This window comes from Aythya marila, assembly GCF_965140915.1.
Source record: "Aythya marila genome assembly, chromosome: 13".
Taxonomy (NCBI): domain Eukaryota; kingdom Metazoa; phylum Chordata; class Aves; order Anseriformes; family Anatidae; genus Aythya; species Aythya marila.
The window spans coordinates 8,836,474-8,858,093 of NC_139054.1; the positions used below are offsets into that span (position 1 = coordinate 8,836,474).

General features: G+C 44.5%; 1 protein-coding gene across 1 annotated transcript; it reads right to left on the reverse strand.

Moving 5' to 3' along the window:
* Positions 1-8,263: 8,263 nt before the first annotated feature.
* LOC309882946 (protein FAM162B-like) lies at positions 8,264-15,341 on the reverse strand. The gene is made up of 4 exons (XM_082770484.1): positions 15,086-15,341; positions 12,952-13,057; positions 11,388-11,496; positions 8,264-10,685 (listed from the first exon to the last, which is right to left on the reverse strand). Exons 1-4 carry the CDS (start codon positions 15,246-15,248, stop codon positions 10,578-10,580), a joined length of 486 nt encoding a protein of 161 aa, XP_082626610.1. The 5' UTR covers positions 15,249-15,341; the 3' UTR covers positions 8,264-10,577.
* Positions 15,342-21,620: the final 6,279 nt, after the last annotated feature.

Below are 21,620 nucleotides of genomic sequence, written 5' to 3' on the forward strand. Positions count from 1 at the left end.
GCTTCAGTTTGCAATCCTCACGGATGCCCCAAAGGCATTTGTAATATTACCTGCCTCTTCCATAGTTGCATAACAGATTAACTATCTGTAATGGTATAAGATTTCATAAACAAGTGTAAAAGAAACCAAGGTCAAAACCCAAACCAAGATGTATAGATTGACATCCCAGATGTTAATAATAATAATAATAACACACATTTTGGGAAAATCTTCAGGCTCTGAGGATAGATTTCACACATCCTGGAGATACCTGTGGATAGAGGCCTGTCTGAGAGGGCTTTCTTAAACAAAAATGTTACATTTTTCTGAAGCTGTAAGGTACCTGGCTTGTACCCAGTGTACTACAACTACATAGGGCTGCTCTGAAACAACCTTTACAGACAAGGAATGCTGTGAGGTCTGAGCAGAGAATGCTGCTCCCCATAGCTGGAGGTGTTCTGGGTAGCAACACTGGCACAGAAACCAGAACCAGAAACAGCCCCTTGGCATGGCCAAGGAGCTTCACTCTTCTCGTGCAGTTACCCGAGGCTCTCAGCAATGAGAGACCTCTGCTTCCCTGAAACTATGGTAACCATGGTGATTCACTTTAGAAATAAAATACTGCTGCATTTCTGGCAGAGGAGATAGCAGCTTCTGCAAGGTGTGAGCATGCTGTCTTCCCATATCCTCAGTCAAACAGGGGCCACATTCATTCTCTGTCCAACTACATAACATAAATTTATTTTAAGAACACCACAGAATTCAGCAGGAGAAGAAATATCTGTGTATATTTGAGCAGAACAGGGCAGATCCAACTGGTCCTGGCTGGCCCCACACAATGCCACAGAGGGGACATGCATGGCGCAGGCTGCACAGCACAAGAACTGGCCCCATCTCCTTTCCGAGCCTGGGGACTACAACATGCCTCCTCAGCAGCCTCTGCCAAACACGTCCAGAGAAATCCTGTGCTGCCCAACACCAAAACCCCAGGCAAAGAGTGCAAAACTCCTGCTGCTGAGATGCAGATTCTGGCTAGAAATACTTGTGTTTTCTTTGGAGCCAGCAGCTCTGCTCAGCTTTGCTCTGCCAAATGGAGGCTATGAAAATACTTCATGTCTTTTTCCACACCCAGAAACCAGATATTGTGGCCCGATGCGTGTTGCTGGTAAATCACAGAAGAGCCCAGAGAGATTTGTTGAGAGGTGTAGGTAATCTGAGCAAGGAGGGACACTGCTATTTGCTGTGGAGGGAGGTAGATAAACAGCTGTTTGGCTGGACCCTGAGCTTCCTAGCTGGAGAGGGGAAAGGGGAAAAAATTGAAGTTGAACAGGAACTGGAAGCCCAATGGGGTAGAAATTTAGACCCCACTTTCTCCTTCCCACTTGACAGCTCTCACATTCTGACTGAACCATAACGTTAGTAAACAATCTATTTTGTGTTCTCACTTTCACAGGCTTTTCACTGACATGTTGACATGCAATTTCTCATCCTTTTCTATTATGCATCCTGAGCACAGCATCGGGAGTCTTCCTGCAGTTAGAACTGACAGCCTGGAGTTTTCACTCCTCATAGCTAAGGCATTAATAAAGCTATTTTGCTCATGTTCATGAAGTTGAATCTAGCCTTAATGGCTTTTTCTGCTACAAGAAAGAAAGGAAAAAAAAAATAAAACAGTATTCTGGAACTGCTTGAATCTTAAACAAGTAACACCATAGTAAGCCAAAGGGAGGAGAAAGTTTTTTGCTAAAATGTACCCAGGCTTCAGAGCAGAACTTTAGAAAGAGACATTTTCAAAATGAGGAAATGCCGGGAGGGAGTTTTCTCTGCAGCAGGCTATTGTTGTAGAACCTGAAAATTGTACTTAAACACTGAATTGCTTCATTGTTAGAAGCACTTTAAACATAAAACCTACCAGAAACACGTTTCCTTGTTCTGGCTGTGGGAGGTAGTGGAGCTTTTAGATCAATTGTTATGCAAATCTGCCTCTAGTTTCAAGCTAGGTTAAAATCTGTTCTCCAGACAATTAAAATTGGAGTCACTAAAGTGGTTCTTGCACCAAGGTCAACTTTCTAAGGATGTCAGGCTGTGGGTTTTGCATTTTAAAATGTATGTAGGAGCCCCATTCCTCTCTCACAAGGGATTGAGGGGGAGGAAGGGGGTGTTACTGAAAGAAGGTTGGTGCCTATGCAGGAGAGGAGTGGCTTTGACCAGAGCTCGCCACCACCCCAGCAAAGCCAACCAGAAAATCCCACCTTGGACCAGGGGCTGCCAGCCTGCATGGGTACACCACCACTGGGAGCAGGGAAAAGGGCTGTGGGGATTTATAGCAGCAGATCTGGTGGGTGCATGGTACTGTTAAGTGCACACATAAGTGCACCCAACTCTGCTGCAGGCACCGATTTCTCCATGGTGGCTTCAAGCTGCACAGCCCTACAGTTCCCATGCTTTGCTCCCTGCCTGCGTTACAAATACCATTTGCAACATTAAGCCATTCACCACACTGTCCTTTTTTGAAAGACCGCAGTCTAGAAAATTAAGCACTAAACAACCCATAGTTCAAAAATGCAGATTTTTTCAAGAAGATTAAGACCATTTACACAGACTCCTGTTTCCTACTCCCTCATCTCAGACCACAAACTGTTACCTGCACCTCCACCTCTCCGGAGTGAGCCTGATTTTTCTGGAGGACCAGTGCTGTAAAACTACTCCTGGCTTTATGGAGCCAGGTAAATAGCATGCAGTTGATTTATACCCATCAATTCATGACAGGCAGACAGGTTTTCCCTTAAGAAATGTGCTTTGTTGGCTGGAATGTGACTTGTTCCGTAAAATGCATGAGTATGTCATCAGCAGAGGTGCACGGTGTGTGTGATGAGCAGTGCATATCAGTGCCAAGCCCCCGGCCCACCATCAGACCCCACTTCCCAGCTCCCTGCTGAGATCATTCCCATCCCTAGGGAGCTTGCCAGGGGAGCCCAGGCTGCACATACAGCTCACCTCATGCCCAGCACAGCATGAGTGAGTGACAGTGACACCTGGCCAAGCAGCACAAGCTGGCGAGGACCCACTGCCCCAGGGGGGTGGGGATGAGCACCAGGAGAGCTGCATTGTCTGCAACTGAGTGATTTGGGTTTGGTTTTCCAATAAGCAGAGCACTGCTGCCTGCTCTCGTATGAGAGAACAGAGTGAGGCCCCAGCTTCAGCTGCTCAGCATCCAGTGTGGGGACTTGGGAATGCTAATGGTGGGCTAACAGCTAGCACAGGACACAACACACATTGCAGCAAGCACAGCGAGGCAGCGGGGGGCTAATGGAGGGTAATGGCTCTACAGTCAGAAATCATATCAGTTCAGCCCACACAGAGGTCTAGTTTCCAAGAGAGCCGTTATCTCAGCTCTGATGCATGGATGTCAGAGCTCCTATGCCCATTTTATTGGTTAAGTACATGTTTTTATTGCTGTTTATAGAAGTATTCCTGCATGCTGAGAAGCAAGGGAGCCCGTTGACTAGGAAGCACTGAACTTGCACCGACAGCTGCGTAAGAGCATCCAGACCCTGGCCAAGCCTCTGTGAGAAGGCTGGTCAGTGCATGTGGAGGGCTGCCTTAATTTCCTGGTCATGACCCACTTAAACACAACTCAAACCACTTTTTCTTGCTGATGAAAACATTAACAGGGAGGAGGGTGTCAGAGGAAGAGGATGGCTTGTAGCCAGCCAGATGCTTTTAAATACAACCCTTAAACTTGGCTTGTCCTGAGGCCTCATCTCTAAAAGCAAAACAGAAATGGGTGCAGCCTGTGATAGTCCACACTTGCACTTGTCCCCTCTCAAAGTACCCCTGCTCCCTGGGGTGCAGCAGGCTGGTGTCTGCATTGCAGACACGTTGCACATGCTACATCCCCCACACCTGGCACAGCAAGGAAAGAGGCTGTGGGGAACCCTTACAATTTCCTTGGCAAAGGTGGGGATAAAATGGCCCTGGCAGCACCCACACGTTTCTGCTGAGCCTAGCACGTTGCACTGAGTGCAGCACAAGGGTCTAACAGAACATGCCACCCTGAATGCAGTCCCCTCTGCTGGGACTGTGTTGTCTGGAGCGAAGCCAGGGGACCAAGGGAAGTGGCTGCAGCCCCGACTGGTGCCAAGTAAACCCAGACAAGCCACATCACTGATCTCCCTGCCTCTAGGATGTGTAAAGTGGCACCAGCATCCTTTGAGAGCCATTGAGGCATGCAGGGTTAGATGCCCCAGTTTTGCAGAAGTGGTAGAAAAGCAGAGCTTCAGCTGTCTCTTCTCAGCACAAAACTTTCAGCTTTTTTGCACAGGGCTGAAAGTGAAATTCTCATCATTCAGCCATCAGATGAGACAGCCACACTATTTCGCTGTCTCAAGGGAAACCTGCTTTTGAAATAAAGGTAGGCTGCAGAGATTTTACTTTCTTTTATGTAAATATATGTGTAAAAGAAAAAAAAAAAAAAAAAGAAGAAAAAAACTGAGAGATATTGCAAATTATTTTCCAGTCTGGTGCATTTCTTTGTGCACATAAAGTGGCTCTGGAAATGGGTGACAGACTCATATTTAGACACACTTTTGCCAGGACTTTTTATTATTATTATTTCTGTCTAATTGAACCAAAATGAAATACTGGGAATTGAGCTGCTCTGCTGAACCCTTTGTCCTAGTTCTTCCCAAAAGGAAGTCTGACCTGCCAATGTACATTTTGAGCTTCTCAAAAAAAAGGTCAAGCTTCCCACCCCACGAATATTGCAGAGTGCTTTGTGTTGTGGGAAGCCTGGATGAACAGCAGCAGCTGCCCGTGCTGGCAGAATGGGCAGAGAAAGGACGTGACAGCAGAAGGGATGCACCACTCTGCTCTCCCCTAGGCTGGGCACCCTGTTCCCAGCCCTGTCACCCTGAGGACAGGAGGGCCCAGCTATGGGACTGCAGCTCACACCTCTGGATGTAGAGATGAAGCTGCCCTGAGGTGCCCATAGCAGCTGGGCTGTCATTCTGGCTTTGGGGAGGATGGCACCTTCTGCTGCAGAGCATCTAGGTGCCAGGTCAGAGTTTGGCCTGTGGTAAAGGACACTGGGAGGGAAGCAGTGACCTCTGGGGAGCTGCCCACACAGTGCTGTCTGGGCAGCAGCTTTCTGCTCCTCTTCCTGTTCAGTTTCCTTCCCAGAGCCTATCTTGGCAGGACACCTGCATGCTCCCAGCAGCAGGAGACACTTGCACATCCAGCTGTCACCCATGGAAGTCCAGAGGCACCTGGACTTCACCTGAAATGAGCTCAAAATGCCTCCCTGGTGCATTCAGCAAAGTCACTAAGCAGTAAGGAGATAAAAACTCCTCAAACACTAAATATTAGCAGCTACAGAGAGGCTGTGGGAGTTGGCACATCAAATACTGCAGCTGCACAGTCGGCTTTTTGCCCATTTCTGCAGAGTTTCACAGTGCAGCACTTGGCAACCCACAGCATTCCCCTGCCAGTGCGTGGGCTCGTGCTACAGCGGCAGGCACCCAGCAGTCCTCGGCTTACAGCATCCCCTACACCGCCCGCACAACAGCCCGCACAACAGCTCTGGGAGAAGAAAAAAGGAAACGAGTGGGAGAGCACGACATGCAATAGTTGTACTTTTGCTTAACATTAAGGTTTGTTTGTCAAGTAAAATTGCCTCTCATGGGGCTTAGTGCACTGAAATGCTGGGGTATTTAACTTCCTACCTTTCAAGGCTTACTCCAGCCCCTTGGTACAATCTGAAACTGTATTTTGGAGACTGTTCTATCTGCCCTGGAACAGCATTATTTTAATGACATCTTTATAGCTCTGGTGGATGCCCTTGGTAAAGATTTTAGCCCTGCTGTTAGAAATTTGTTGCAGACCAATGCTTAGACAATGATAAAATAGCTAACAGGGAGCTAGGAGTTGTGTGCAATTCACAGTGCACCACGTGAGTGAGGTTTGCATTAATACAGTCCGTGGAAACAGAAACATGAACCATTGGGAATGACTGTAATTAGCATATGACTAATTCATTGGGTTGTTTGGGTTTCCATTTCATTTATAAGAAGTCTCTGGACCATACCTCATCCGCATATTACAAACTGACATGCAGATCCCTTGATTTTCTGGTCTAGCCTCACTGGCAGTTTCTGATAACTGTTCACGCTGCAGAGCATACATAAGCCATGAGTGAGCTCAGCTATTTCCTGCAAAATCATGTTCCAGACTGACCTTCTCCCCCTGGCAAGCCCTCACACACCAACAAATAGCAGTCCCTGACCACATAGCTCAAGGTTTGGACCCCTTCACCAAGGAAATGCAACACTACAGAGGAAAAATCAGATCTGAGCTTCAAGTTTCCATGTAGAAGGCTGCCTCCAAGCTCAGCCAAGGTGTGGAACCAGCCCGACCAACACAGAGCTGAGGTCTGTGTCTGGATCCTGCACAGAGCAGGGAATTGAAATGCTCTGGTCCTTTTAGAGCACTAAACCTTTCAGGAGCTACCTGCTCATCATATGACAGGCACAGTGGTTTTGTAATAAATCATACAGCATTAATGATCATCAAATGACTTAACCATGGAAAATTGCTCTAATGCTACCTCAGTGCATTAATAAATGATCCATTAATTATTTCAAATTACTGAGCATTGGTCTTGCTTCCCTGCTACGCTAGAACAACTTCATGACAAATACAAACAGGAGAATAGTGTTTAAACTAGCTCTGAAATCATGACAGGTGTGTGGATCCCAGAGAGCAGCAGGGCTCTCCTGTGGGTCAGCAGCAGCCAGAGATCAATTGACCAGTGAGTGAGTGGTACCCACCAAGCAAATATCAGAAAGAACAGGTGTTTTGAAAATAGTAGGAATTCAACTCCAAAAGAAAGCTGATGGGTAACTACATACACACAGGAAGGAGTTGAGATGGAATATTTTTTACTCCATATTGAAGACAATGTCCAATGCCTGGAAGCTGAAGCCGGGTACACTCAACCTTAAAAATCAGCAGCAGTTTCCCAGCTTGGTGGAAGATTAAACACTGAAAAAATGGGAAATTCTTTAAAATGAGATTTTTCTGAATAGCAAGATTTCATTTGCATCCAGGCAAAACATCCTTCACAAGTGCAGTATTGTGTGGGTCCTGCTGCATACCAGGAGACAAGCTGATCAAAGCAGATGGATGGAAGGAAACGAAGTGTCACTAGAAACGCCCTGAGCAGGTCAAAGAGAGAGACAAAACAAACAAGAGAGAGACAGAGATCTTCCGAGCTCAGACTTTCCCATCTTACACCCTCTCTCCAAGGCACTGGGATGCTCATCATGCAGAGCCTTGCATACAAGCTTGATATCACCTCATTGGTAGAAGAAAGTTCAGGTGTATTTAACTCTGCCCCACAGCAACTGGGCTCCTTGGGGAAGCTGACCTTTTAGAAATCAGAGGGATTTCCAAAAGCAGTGGATGACAGCTTTTAAACACAGCCAGAAGGAAATACAGCATTGATTTTAATAGAAGCAGAATTAGATTAGCTCCAGCTACCAGGCAAAACATTCCCAATAATTATTATAACACAAGCCTCTATGGCACCAGCCAACAGCCTGTTGTTAACCATTTCCATGTAGGAGTTCATTAAAATGACAAAAAAAAAAAAAAAAAAAAAAAAAAAATCCTACAAGATAGAAAGCTTTCTTTCCTCCCAGGGCAGAGTGATAAACGAGGAGATGGGAGTTGAAAGGACTCACCCCCAGTCTGCCTGAGCATCATGACAAACCAGCATGCCTTCAGCTCTATCCCCTGCCTTGAAGAGGACCCAGACCCTCCTGCTGTCCTCAGGGACAGGCTGGGTAGATACAGGGCATGCTATTAAAAAGAGAAGAATATCTCCTACCTAATAACAACTCCCATCCCTTTTTAAAATGACTGTGGGATCAGGTGTGACTCTGAAGCAATATAGATGGGAGAAGGAAAAAAAAATAAAAAACACTACCCTAAGGTGGTGAGGTTCAGCCAATTATACATTCAGGAAGCTGTGTTAATTAGAAGCTTTTCAAGAGAAGAGTTAAAGGACTCTGCAAACACAGATGGAAACCGATTTTAACAAGCAGTGATAAGCCCCGGTGTCGGAGAGGCATCAGAGCAGTACAATGTCCTCTGCTGGCATCTCCAGTTACTACAGGGACGGCTTCAGCCGAGGCTGTGCTACACCAGCAGCGACTTGTCACTGAGTGCAAGCCAGCCATTAGTCCAATTGATTCTGGGTGGAATATTACAATATTAAAATGACTAATTTTGTAGCTGGAGCTGGTAAAGGATTATCCCCTACATAATCTTCAGTGCTCTTCATGAGAGCCCAAAAGCACCTGGGTCATCTGATTGCTCAGAAGTGACCCATCATCATTGGCTCAGGGAGGAGGGATTGATTTTTCCTTCTTCTTAATGACAATGTGTAATGCAACAGCTTTATACAGTAGTCAACAGAGATTAATGTTATTCAAAAGGGTTTGACGATTATTCATACCTGAAGCAGGTTTTGTTGTTTGTTTTTTTTTTCCAGGCATAGGAAGATGAAGAATAGAACGGAAAAAGTCATAATCAATTTGCTTGTTTTTTAAATATGGTTATGAGGTTCTCCTTTTTTTGTTTAAGTCAGGTAAGTTCAGAACACGGATATGATTTTGTTTATAAGCATCAAAATGGGCTCCTTTAAGCGTTACATGTGCTGCCTTAAAAAGGGTACATGAAGGCCATTTAAGAATTAAAAAAAATAAATAAACCTAAGCAACTGACCAGAGATGTTTTAGTTCATCCCCAAGTGAACACTAACTTTGAGGAAATTCTTCAGGTTTATTGCATTAACCAAGAAAACCAGGTCACATAAAACAAATGAGCACATATTACCTGTGCAGGCAAAAAGCACCATCTCAGCAGAGACTTGCTTACTTGGTACTTGTCCTAGACTGTTATTTTCACTTTTCTGAGATGTGCTTCACAGGGAATACTACAGGGAGCAGACATCGCTTTTTGCAAATTGTACTGTACAGGTCCGTGAGTTGGAAACAAGGACTGTGAACACCAGCTTGTGACAGATGTAACATCCCTTTCACACACGTTCCTCATCCCAAATGGGTGTGCAACATGGAGAAAAGTGGTCCTAAAAGGCCTCAGAAGGGAAAAAAAAAAAAAAAAAAAAGCCACCAAATGACCACAGACACAGGAGACAAAGTGCCAGAGTTCAGCTGCTGACCACTAACTCCCAAGCCCTGGGGATGATCCCATCCTTGCCAGCAATTTGTTCATGTAGTGACATACCAGCAGTAAGTGGACATGATTTTTGGCACAATAAATCTGTGAGACCTGAGTGGGAGCTTCCAGACTCTGCTGGAGCCCAAGTGTTACTCACACAGGGTACAAACCAGCAGCAGCAAAGAAAAGCCTTGGTGTGATGCTCAAGACACAGAACAAAAGCTGAGCTTGGTTACAACATTTACCACCTCCTGTGGTGGCCAGGGTGAGACAGATGGGTTTTGTCACTCTGCATCCTTTGGTACCCCACGCAGTGCACCCAGCTCCATGGGCTTGTTTACAGGTGTTAGGGATTTATGAATGATGCACAGGGGTTCAGACCACAAGTGTGAACTGAGGTTTGTGTTAAAGTTTAATCACTTTATGAAAATAGAACTTTCAATAATTTATTAGGATCTCTCCCATTTGTTAAACAACATCCAAGAGCGCTTGGTGACACTTTAGATGAAGCTGTAAAGAGAAGTGTTTGTTTTAGATGTAATTGGACAGCTGTTTTATTATAAGTTAATGAACTATGGTGATTAAAAAGAATTCTGTTTTAGCAAACCATGTTTTAACAATTAATCCTGACTAAAATCACAACTAAGCAAGAGCTAGGGAGCTTTCATGACAATGACTGGAAGCAGAAGATGGAAAAGCAGACCCAGTGAAGTGCAACAGGACTAATGGTGCCTCCAGATAGGCTCCCTGTGCAGGGTGTGGGTTCCCAGGAGGGCAGCTGCCCCACAACCACCAAACCACTCCATGAGCCCACACTACCACTCCACACCACCATCAGCTTCTCTGGCACAAAGCCCCTTTGGGCCCAAGTCAGTCACGAGGGCCTGTTCACACCCCTCCAGCCCTTCTGTGCTCGTGCCCCTCCTTTCCCCCTGTCACAGGAAGGGAGAGGGAACAGCAATGGCAGTAGGCTCAGAGGTAGAGATATTTGACCTCTTTCTGGTTTCAAAAAAGACTTTTCAGACTTGTTTTGCCCCAGCTCTGTGTCACTTTTGACAGCACCACAAGAAGCTGATCCAGAGATGAGGAGTCCTGCACCCGTCCCTCTCACTCTTCCCAGTTTAGAGACATCTGCTTTTTAGCTGAACATGGTGACTAAGACCAGAGACCACAGAAAGCAGTCCTTGGAGTTTCCGTAACATTTTCACAGTTCGTACACAGCAGTTTTTAAGAAGCAAAGTCCTTGCTCTGCTGGAGTTGCAGGGAAAAAGTTCCAAAGCATAAAATGAAAACAGGTATGTATGCCATGTGTGCAAGTCACTTATCTCCTGCTGTTATTGTAAATCTGTTCCTGATCATTGTGGCTTCACAGCAGCTGCCTCCCGATCTTTTTCCACTTCAGCCCTCCATTTGGCCTTCTTTTGTTCATTCATCCTCAGCAGTGTGTGATCCCTTTTGGCAGCCTTTGAAAAGAAATGGTGAAAATCATTGCATGCACACATTTCCCACCACTAAATTTCCCTGTATTTGCACCACTTGCTTAGATATCACACTGTTCTTTTTGATATTTTGTAGTGAAAGACATTGTCTCCTCATTTTACTAAACTGTCATCATTTTCAGCTTCTAATTAGTGGAAAAGTTGCACTGCTTGATGTTTACAGGTGATCAAGCAGGACGGAAGAAGGGCACAGCACTTGCAGCTGGGACATGCTAGTCTAGCTGCTGACCCTCCCTCCCCACCAATGGGATGCGGAAAACAAGTCTCGTATCTTTTAGTGGCCATGGTGGCCCAATGGCTAGCTGCGCAGTGCCATGGGAGCCCCACTCCCCTTGCTGCAGGGTAGGGCCAGGCTCTGCAGCTGTTGTCTGAGCTGCTCCACAACCTTTGGACTGGCCTCCTGGTGAAACACCATGATATGGGGCATTGCAGTGCACTGGCTTACGGTAAAATAGGTCAGAAGGAACACATTAACAAGCAAGTTGTGTTTCCGTGTCTATCTCTCCTCAGGAGAATAGGGTGATAGAGGTCCCAAGCAAATATTGCTAATACGCACTTAACACCTATCTGTCACCCGGCTGCTTATTTAAAAAGAATATTACAAACAGCATACACAGATCATACGTTTAAGTGGATCAGTTCCCCTCACTCAGAAGCAATACTCACTTCTTTGCCTGTGATTACCATGGCCAAACAGCCCAGCAAGGTCAGCGCGATCATGATATAGCAAACCTTTATCCTCACAGTGTTCCTTGCTGCATCGAGGACCTCAGACCTGTGGAAGACAGAACAGAGTTTCCATCCTGTAGCAGCATGTGGGAAATAAGATCATGGGGAGCTGGATAATGAATCCTCAAATCTTCCAGCAACTGCCTTTTTATGTACTATGAATTTAACCTTCTCTTTCTGCAAGTGCTTACGGGACTCAAGGGGAAAAAAAAAAAAAAAAAAGCCTATGCAGGAAAGGTTTGGCCAACCCCCTTCTCACACACACACACAGAGTCAGGTATTGCTACTCTCAGCTGTTGACAGCAACAACACAAACAAACTCTGCTCTTGTATCTTTTTTCACAACAGAATGAACAGCTAAAAATTACAAGGACAGAAAAGCAATTTCATCGTGATAATAGAATTACAAGAGGTCCACTCTTGGGAGCTGCAGGGCACAGTGTGGGGTGCTGCACAGTACCAGGAGACACTGGGGCCATGCCATGTTACTCACAGGGGAATAAAAGCACACGTATGACATTTTGGCTGAGAACAATAGAGAGCTTTCATGCAGCAAAAAGGCACAGAAAGTGGTGATTGCATGTGTAGCCACATCCCCTTCCCAGATGCATGAAGTGCCCTGCAGCCCTGTCTCACCACCACGTAGACCTCTGCCAGGCAGCTGGCAACAGGCACACCAGTATCTACTGCAGCGAGAGGCTGAGACTGAGCTGGAGCATACAACTGCACCAACCGTCCAGACTTGTCTTCCCAAAGGACTGCACGCAGCCATTTCTGAGAAATCTCCTCCACCTTCCATGAGTGACTCACAGGATTTATCTAACCATTCATATTTGCAAGAGTCTACAATGTGACAACCTGAGTCATTCATGAAATCCTGTCCAGCTGTGGATTTCTTTACTTAGCAAGGAGAAGGCCAAGTGGAGGAGCCCCCAGTATGCCCCAAGTCTGGAGACATTAGGTCTCTGAAATGAAATACAATCCTTTAGCAAAATTCCACGGGATGTGAGATATCATGGAGTGTAAAACCACAGACCAGACACCAGGAATTCTTTGCAGATGTTTGTCACCAGAGCTATGCATAGCCCTAACTTTCTTTTAAAATGTATGTAGTATTATTAATTGCTAATCAATAAAAGCTAGCCAAGAATGTTAAAAACCCAAAGTAGATGACATTGTACCATGGTAATTTCTGAGCTACAAAGCTACTTGCCTTGCAAAAGACACTTCAGCTGAGTCTGAAACTTATGCTACTTAAAATAAGTGAATCTATTGTACTTCATAAGGTATAACAAGGAGTTAATGCTCCCAAAAGTTGGGATTATTTTTGGACACCAGTAGCAGCAAGCCCCAAAACCATATCAGTCCACAAACACCCACCCTGTAAACACACTTCTGACTAATGCAGACTGCAGTCTCAATCTGTTTGTTCATATCCAAAAGCATCATTCAAGCAAAATTAATTTAACATCAGAAGGAAAAAGGTTTTACATATACTTACGTTATGTACTTGGGAATGTCTTCCTCCTTTTTAAAGCGTCCTGCCCATACTAAGACCTTTTTATCAAAATTTGTAGGCCTTCTTTCATTCATGAATGCTTTGTAACCTTTAAGAAATTTTACAAAAGGCAACAGTGAGCTAAACTTAAGAAGAGGAAGAGAAGAAAAAAAAAATATATAGTTACAGAGAAAAAGGATTCAAAGTTCAAAATAGCGTTTTTCTGTTCTGTGAGAGCCAAATGTGCCTTATAATATCAATGGGATTATGTAGCTGATATGAGATACTTGCTTATGTTTAGAGCTTATTCAATTTAAAAACATATATTTTCTTTATTTTAAGTGGGTTTTAAACTAAAAATTTCTCCAACATTTCTTATTAAGAGGCAGAAGGGATGTTGGGCTGAGGTCACCCCAAGCCCACAGTATGTTCTCACCCTGCTTGCATCTTGCTTTTAAATAGTGAGTTCAGCACACTGCCAGCAGCACTAATAAGTCCTCAACAGCATCTCCTTTGGAAAGTGCTGATAGAGAGATGAGGCCTGTTAAAATACAGCCTGGTGGGAGGCTGTTGTTCTCATGCAAGCTGGGTACCACGTTTCTGTAATCTAATGATGATACATTACACCCCAGCAGACTACCGCAGTGATGCCATTAGCATGCTGTCACTGTGAGAATGTTGAGAAAGAGACTCCAGTGCCTCTTGACAGAAACAAGCCCAGTGACAGGCCACAACGTGGCCAGTGGCAGGGAAACCCTGTGAAAATAGGGTAAGCAATGGTTAGCCCAAAACCTGTTTTATGCCTTGCATGTCCATATCATTGTCAGGCAGCTGGATCTGCTCATGCACCCAAGCAGGGTGCACACAAGATTCTGGATTATGATGCCCTGTACTTGCAAATGTGAGACTGGTGTTTTTAGTAGTGCCCTGTGGGGGAGGCAGGCATGCCCCAGGGCATGCAGAAAGGGATGGACATGGACATGAACGTGGACAGTCTCAGTGTCCCCTACTCCCTGGTTGTTGTTGAATTACTGATGTTTGGCTAAAAGGAAATCGCTGCAGATACAGAAGAGGGCACAGAGCATCTCTTCCTGCCTGTGCTGAGTTGTAAAGTTACATTAAGTGTCTTGGCCCCAAGTGTGTTCATGTGTGCCAGGTCTTGTGAGTGGCTGAAAAATTCCAGGTGTGAATCTTGGTACTTCAATCCCCAGGTAAATTTAATCTCCTGCTTCTCATATTTTTCTTAACCAGTGTCAGTGAGACCAGGAGAGAGACATCTGAAATATCAGTGAAAGCCTGAATCTGATTTGCAGTCAGCAGTAGGATGGATTGCTAAAAGGACAGGCTCCATCTCAGGGAAAACAAGGGCAAAGCCCTTTTCTAGACAGCCATATCTATTCCATGGAAACACCAGCAGCCCCACACAGCCTGGTCTTGCTAGGGTGAAGAATTTGCAGAGGCATGGCCAAGGAGGTGATGGCATGGATTATAAAGAGAAACAGTGCCAGAGAGATTGGCCACTGCAGGAAGGGCTGCCTGGTACAGAGACGTCATCTGGAGGGGGCACCAAGCAGCTCCCTGATGGGAAGATCAGGCTAGAATGATGCCCAAGCATGGATCTGACCTTCCTTCTCACTAGAAGGAGCAATAAATCCATCCACTGCCTTTAAGTTACTGCACTGAGCCACTCCAATGTCCCTGTCAGCGATGGCATACCCCTTACCTCCAAGGTGTGCTGGGTGGGGAGGGATAGCACATGGCAGCGGCAGGCATCACCGTCCCTGAACGTATGGGGATGTGCACCCATCCTCCACCAGAAACCCAGCAGCAGGGTGTGAGAAGAAACTTTTACTTTCTTTTTTAATTAACAGATTCCGGGGCATGAGATGTCTGCTTGTTTGCCAACACAGGAGAAGGACTATTTAACACAAAAATCTTTATTCCCGAGTACTATGCTACTAGTTGGAACTTCTGATTCTCTCTGTGCCTCAGCAATGCTTATAACCCCAACGCAGCACTGAAATAGCACAGCCATAGATGGGAACGAGGGTCATTGTCTAGCTGTTTCCTGAAAAAGAACAAACACCTTCCCCTCCATTCCGCAGCACAGAACAGTGACCAAAGCATTTCTACCCACCTGGATTAGCTGTCTGCTGCACCACATCCTGCACGCCCTTGGCTTTGTCACCGATGGCCCTGGCAGGGCGCAGGAGCAGCGGAGCAGCGTGGGGGCTCCAGGTGCTCGGACGAGCCCCCCACCACCACAGCCTGGGGCTGCTGCCCAAGAGCCTCCCCAGCATCCTCGGCTGCTGCCTGCAAACAGCCAGGGCACCGGCTGGAGCCCAGAAGGTTGACCCAGAAGTTATTTACATAAGACTACCGCTTCCTGTGAGTGGGGAGTAGCACCCTTTTCCACATTGGCTGCCAAAATTTTCTAATTGCGTCATGATGACTATGTAAATTTATTGCCCTTGTTTGTCAAAGTGACTAACCTTCTGCATTGCACAGGCAGGGACGGCTGCTGTGGCAGCTCACACCCAGCGTGGGCTCTCCACCAGGCTCACCATCCTAGGGAACTGCTCTGGATATCAATGGGTATTTATTTTTTTTTCCTCACTCTTTATTATGCTAGGACTAAAATAGGACAGTGTGCTATATTCTCCACAAAGATAGGCTTTGTAACTGTTAATTATCACAGTCAGTTAAGCTGTTAGAGTTCTTAATTGTTCTCAGCTAAGAAAATAATCTTGCAAATCAGTCCTGTTAAACAGCCTCTGTGAAGAGGAGAGGCTTTTCTGCTGTCTCAGAATAAAGATGGTTTAGTGAAGGGAAACTAAAGGCAACACTTGTAGCTGTAAATGCATGTGGTGACCCCATCCTGGGATCATGACAGTCCCACATCTAAACAGCAAACTTTCCTAGAAAATAAATATATATCAGACATGGTTTAAATCGATAAACTAAGAAATCATGTAAAAGACCTCAGGTGATGTAGTATTTGTCAGTGAGTACAATTGGTCATTGAAAAGTAGCACCAATCTTTGAAATATTTGTCCTTTTTCAATTCAGTCTCCACAAAGTCTGACTAGCACTGGGTGCTTTTTATAACATCAGCTGTGCTAGTCAGAGAATGAACCAAAAACAATGCCATTTTTTTCACTTTGACATTTCTCCTGTATTTTGCACAAATTCTCCCTGATGGGTCAGGAAATGAAAATGCAAAATACTTTTCTCATTTGTAGCAGTGAGGTATTTACTTTCCTTAAATGTATGAGGCTCCAAAGCTGATTTACAGGAAGAAAAAAATCCATTCAAGAGGGAAGAAGCTATTGCCAAAAGGAAAATGTTCAGAACTATTTAATAATACTATCAAGTGCAATATTGCAGATAACCAAAGTGTGTCTAACTCTGAGGGGAGGAACTGCAAGGGGATAGAGCTCAGGATGTTGGCAAGGATGTTCTTTTATGGCTGAGAGGATGAAAGATGCAAAACAGATGCATCTCCAGCTACCCAGCTCCTGGCCCCAAGGAAGAACTCCAGTGTTTATAGAGACATTTTATATTTTTGAGAACACAAAGTTACTGATATTGAGGAAAGAAGAAATGCAGCAATGACAAACGGTCCTTTTCCTCTTTCATGAAAGCTCCACAATGCATCCGGACATTACACAATGTGTTTAGCTTAATTTGCGTGTAATTCAGTAAAGCAAATTAGATCCATTTCCAGATTAGGAACCCATACAGAAAATAAATGGTGGTTTGAGCTTCCAGCTGCAAACTAGATCTGCAAACAAGCAGAAATCAGTGGCTGTGATTATGCTGGAAGAAGCAGAAGAGAAACCTAGTAAAGTCACAGTGTCCTGATCAGGATTGCAATGGGGGGAGATGGGGTGTGCAGAAGAGAAACCTGCATTTATAGCATAAATTTTACAGGGCTCAGCATATCTAAGCATCCCCACAGACCCTGTTTTCACCTCACAGAAGAGCTGCTGAGTGGAAAATGGGCCTTGTCCACTCAGACATCCCTCACTGCCTGGGCAGGTGGGCTGGAGGTGACAGGGTGAGCTGCTGTGATTTCCACCTTAACAGATACGTTGAAAGTGTTTATTGCAAAAGTGACTGTCTTTACCTCATGTCCCAGTCTGGGTTTAAAAAGAAAATATATATATATCATTTTTATTTTCTCTCTCAGCTTCTCAAATGCAGAGAAAATCACAGGGTTTCCAGGCCTCCAGTGCTTATCCACCTAGGGGTTGCCAATTGTTTCCTTTAAAAAGCACACCAGCTAACAGCTGTATTAATCATGTCTGCTGCGAGCAAAACAGCACTTCAGGATTTATTATGCCAGAATTTAGAAGTGCAAAGACACACAGGTCCTCATGAAACCACAAGAGGCAGTTATTTGCTCCTGAATTTTACTCATTTCTCTGGCACTGGGAATGATTATCGCTGGGATGAGTTTTGCTCTGCAGTGCAAGACAGCTAATAAAAAGCTATACACACCACTGCATTAGGAAATCAAACTTTCCCTCGTGCACCATGAATCTTTCTCTGACCTAGAGTATCTTGAGTCTCTTCCAGACAAGAGATGCAGGGTGCTCTTGAACCAAGGCTCCTATATGCAGCCTGGTGTTCTTAACCTTCCTCAGAGAGGTGTTTTATGCCCAGCAAGTGAATGTCCCCCCGCCCAGGTTACAAAACATCCCTATAAGGCTCTTCTTTTTTTTTTTTTTTCCACTCCCATCATCCAGACATAGCTGGATACCCATCAGTGTCTCATTATCAGAACACAACCATTATTTCATGATTGTTAAGCTCACAGACATGGAGTTTTCTATATAGCAGTAACATCTTGTTCAGACATGCAAAATTAGCAAGACCAGGCTTAAGGCACCATCTTGTCCTCTGCCAACGTCCTTCTGCCAGGAGGAGACCAAGGCCCCAGCTCCTCAACAAGCCCTGTACAGTACAGATAAGACACAGCAAGTATCTGTAAAGACATCCCCCAACCTTTCTCTGACCCTCGCTGCAAGAGGAGAGCACGGGTCTTAAGGTTTTTGAGTTACAAAGGAGCAGGCTAGTTCAGACAAAATAGAAGATGGTTTGCAGCTGCAGTGACAGTCATGACATTTCTCTTTTCTCTGCAAGATTGATATATAGCTATAGACTTTGCTGCACACTGGTGCTTGTGCTGAAGATGGAAAACTACACACAACTTCACAAGACTCCTTCCTGATTCTTCAACACCCTCAACATCCTTTCTGCCTTCTCAGACTCTGCTCTTGCAAGCAGGATTAGCAGTCAATCATCCTCCCCTCCCTAAATGTACACAAAAGCCTTTATAGAACCAGAATCAAAAAGCCACAATATAAAATACATTACTCTTTGATTTCTGACTGCTTTTATAGTGTCATTCCCATCACCTTAATCCTGATTATTGCCAAATTATTGCAGCAATGAATAATTTGGACCCAGGTTGTCTTCACTTAAACTTCTTTATCTGCTTTCAACAATCACAGGAATGAAAGTTTATTCCTCCAAAAAGCCCAGGCAGGACTACCTCTTTACATCTCCTGGTTAATTTTCATAAGACTGCACAACATTTTTAGTCATATTCACAAAAGAATTCACAGGAGTATTTAACTGAAAAAAATATTACTGCATTGTTTTCACATGCACTGTCCTCATAAATATATGGCTTACCATCAGGTTCTGCTTAGCATACCACACAAAGTTTTCACGTACTAGGATGGTGATGAGGAGCAGAAGATAATCTTATCATAAAATTCTTTACCTTCCCCCCATCTAATTAAATGTGCTACAGAGCTCTGCTTTTGTTCGTAGCACATATAAACAACTCTAGATGAGCTTGTGCCTTGTAAAATTATAAGTGAGACAAGACAACTCAATGTTCTCCAGGAATAAAATTTAACAGAGCAAGAGCAATGAATTGCTTTGAATATCTCACTCACCTGCAGAGCCCAAGCACCCATCCCTCCTCTTCAGGGATCAGTACTCCACATGCCTCTGTTCTCTCCTCCTATCTCCTCCAAACTGAATCCTGAGAAACTTAAAGCTCCATATCTTTTTCTTACCAAGGCCAAGTCAAATTAAAGGAACAATCATGGCATCTTACAGCAAACCTTGGTTTAGAGGGTTTGTAGCACCAAAACCAATCATCAGCATGAGGCTCTAATCACTTCAGGAAGCTTGGGTTCATTTTTTATAATCTTGAGTGCTATCAATAAAACTAAACATCTAATAAAAGAGAGTAGTGATGGTGAAGGACACCCCCCCTCCCTGTTTTCTACGACAGGAGCAGTCATTTTCCCCAGGTGAAAAGGATTTGAGCTGGTCTCTATCTCTGTCATTAACACAAGACAGAGCATGATTTGGCCTCCTCCCTGAGCTGTTGTATTTAACAGTTTTATGTAATCAGCCCTGAGTGTGTCGGGTCTGAGCAGAAATGTCTGACATTACAATCTATAAATAGTTCATATCTAAGAAGATACACCTTCTCTGCTGTCAAGGATGTCTGTTCTCAGGGCTCTCAAACCACAGCTAGCAGGACTGATGTTTTGCTGGTTAAAGTGTGTTCACTTCTGGAACCATATGAGAATGCAGCTCTCCCTCTCCTGCTGGTAATGAAAGCACCTATGAACACGGATGTTGCAGAAGCCAAGAAGATCAATAAGCTACAATCTCTTTGTTCCCTTCTATCAGCTCTAGGTTTTTATCTAAGGAGTAATAGGATATATGTCAGTTGCTATGATGCAATATAATATTTATTGGTCACAGAAAAACACAGTTATGAATTGTCTTAATAGCAGTCAAATTAGGTAGAGCTCGTGGGCTGGACCTAGAGTCACTATCCTCTGCAAACAAGGATAAAAATGGGACATGGGAGGGGTCTAGAATGCACTTGGTACAAAGTGCAGGGTTTATAACAGGTGGGGTCAGAAGGACAAAGCCAGTGAAGGCAAAACAAAGCTATTACTCCGACAAAGCCCCAGTATGACCTTTTCCCAGGGTTTGGGGTGGTCATATAGAGGCAATGAAACGGCATATGGCCTCCAGCACAAAGGTGAATGGGACACTCAGCAGCCACCTACCAATGGGCTGAAATGTGTGGTGGCTGCCTACGACTGCCTTCATCATGGAGAGGCTGATGAGGAGCCATATGCAAGTAGCAAAGAGCCCAGGATTCATGGAAAATCCTGTCAGGTGTTCAAGATATTGTGATGAAATTGCAAGTTTTAAAACCAAGGAAATTAATGTACAGTGAGCTTTGCACCAGGTCACTTATTTCTGGAATACTGCACAATTGCGCTCTGTAGCATAAATGTGCAAAACCCTACAAGGAAAAAAAGAACATCAAAATACTAACAATTTACATTTTGACTCACAGTGTAGAAAACCATTTAATTTAAACCTTTTCCACACCTGTTTCCCCAGCTGAAGCTGAGAAACACACTGACACGGAGACTGGTTGCTCACTTGTCACTTAATGATTTTCTTTCCTGAGAAAAATGGCATTGTCTTCAAAAATAGATGCATTAAGAAATTTTTCAGTCCATTAGTTGATAGTTTGGGGAAAAAAGAAACCTAATTTAAACAGATTGAACAATTATGTGTGGAAATGTCTTTTCCCCACACTTGTTTTAATATACAGATGACTTTCATTTTTTCAGCTCCTGCAGAGAAGTCACGTTACTACCAATCAGGCCAATAAACCTGCCTGTATTGTTATCAGCCCCTGCACTATTGGGTTCAAATTTCACCTTTTAGTGACTGGTTGAGTATATGTGAAATCAATACAGGAGGAAATGTGCAAATGTATCCTGGGTAACACAGGGGAGGCACTGTCCCAAGGACAGGTTTGTCCCAGCAATGCACACCATGGTAGTTCATAAAAGGGCCAGGTGCCACCTGAAATTTATGACCCATGTCTTGACAAGTCCTCTAAAGAGACCACAGAACTCTTCCAAACACTCCTAGGTGAGATGTGACCAGCCTGTAGGATGAACTTGAGGGCTTATGTTGTAGAAATGGGGCAAAGAGTACACATCTCTTTGGGGCTAAGGATGTGAATTTCTGGATGCAGTATTTTAACTTAGGATGACTCCAGGCTGCCAAGTAGATGCCTCTGAAAAAGCAGATGAAATTTCAAGATGTACAAGCAAAGTCATTCTAGAAGAGAGAAAACACACTTAGAATACTTATATGAGGTATCTTGAATAATATGCACTGCTCTGGCTACTCAAGAAAGGGGGGAAAAAGAAATTAAATAATGGAGGAGGGGGTGTAATATGTATTTGTCTTAGCTAACAAAATACAAATGGAGGGGGATCGTGGTAGATATCTCTGAGAGAAACTCAACAACAGAGAAGAGGGACAGTTAGGTAGGCTAAATCACAGCAATGGCACCTGATCAAAAAGATGGAAGCTGTTGCTGGTGGTTGCAAAAGGCTACACATTCCTTGTGCTGCTCTGTGTACCTTGCAGCAAAGAGGCAGAGGCTGTCTCCATCCCAAATGAAGCACATGTGGTAATGGGCAGCTTTATGGCTCACCAGACTCCTGCAGCGCTGTTGGGAAGTTTAACTTTGGACCATAACTGCACAGTCATTAGTGTTTACAAAACAAGTTTCCAGGGAAACAAAATTACACACT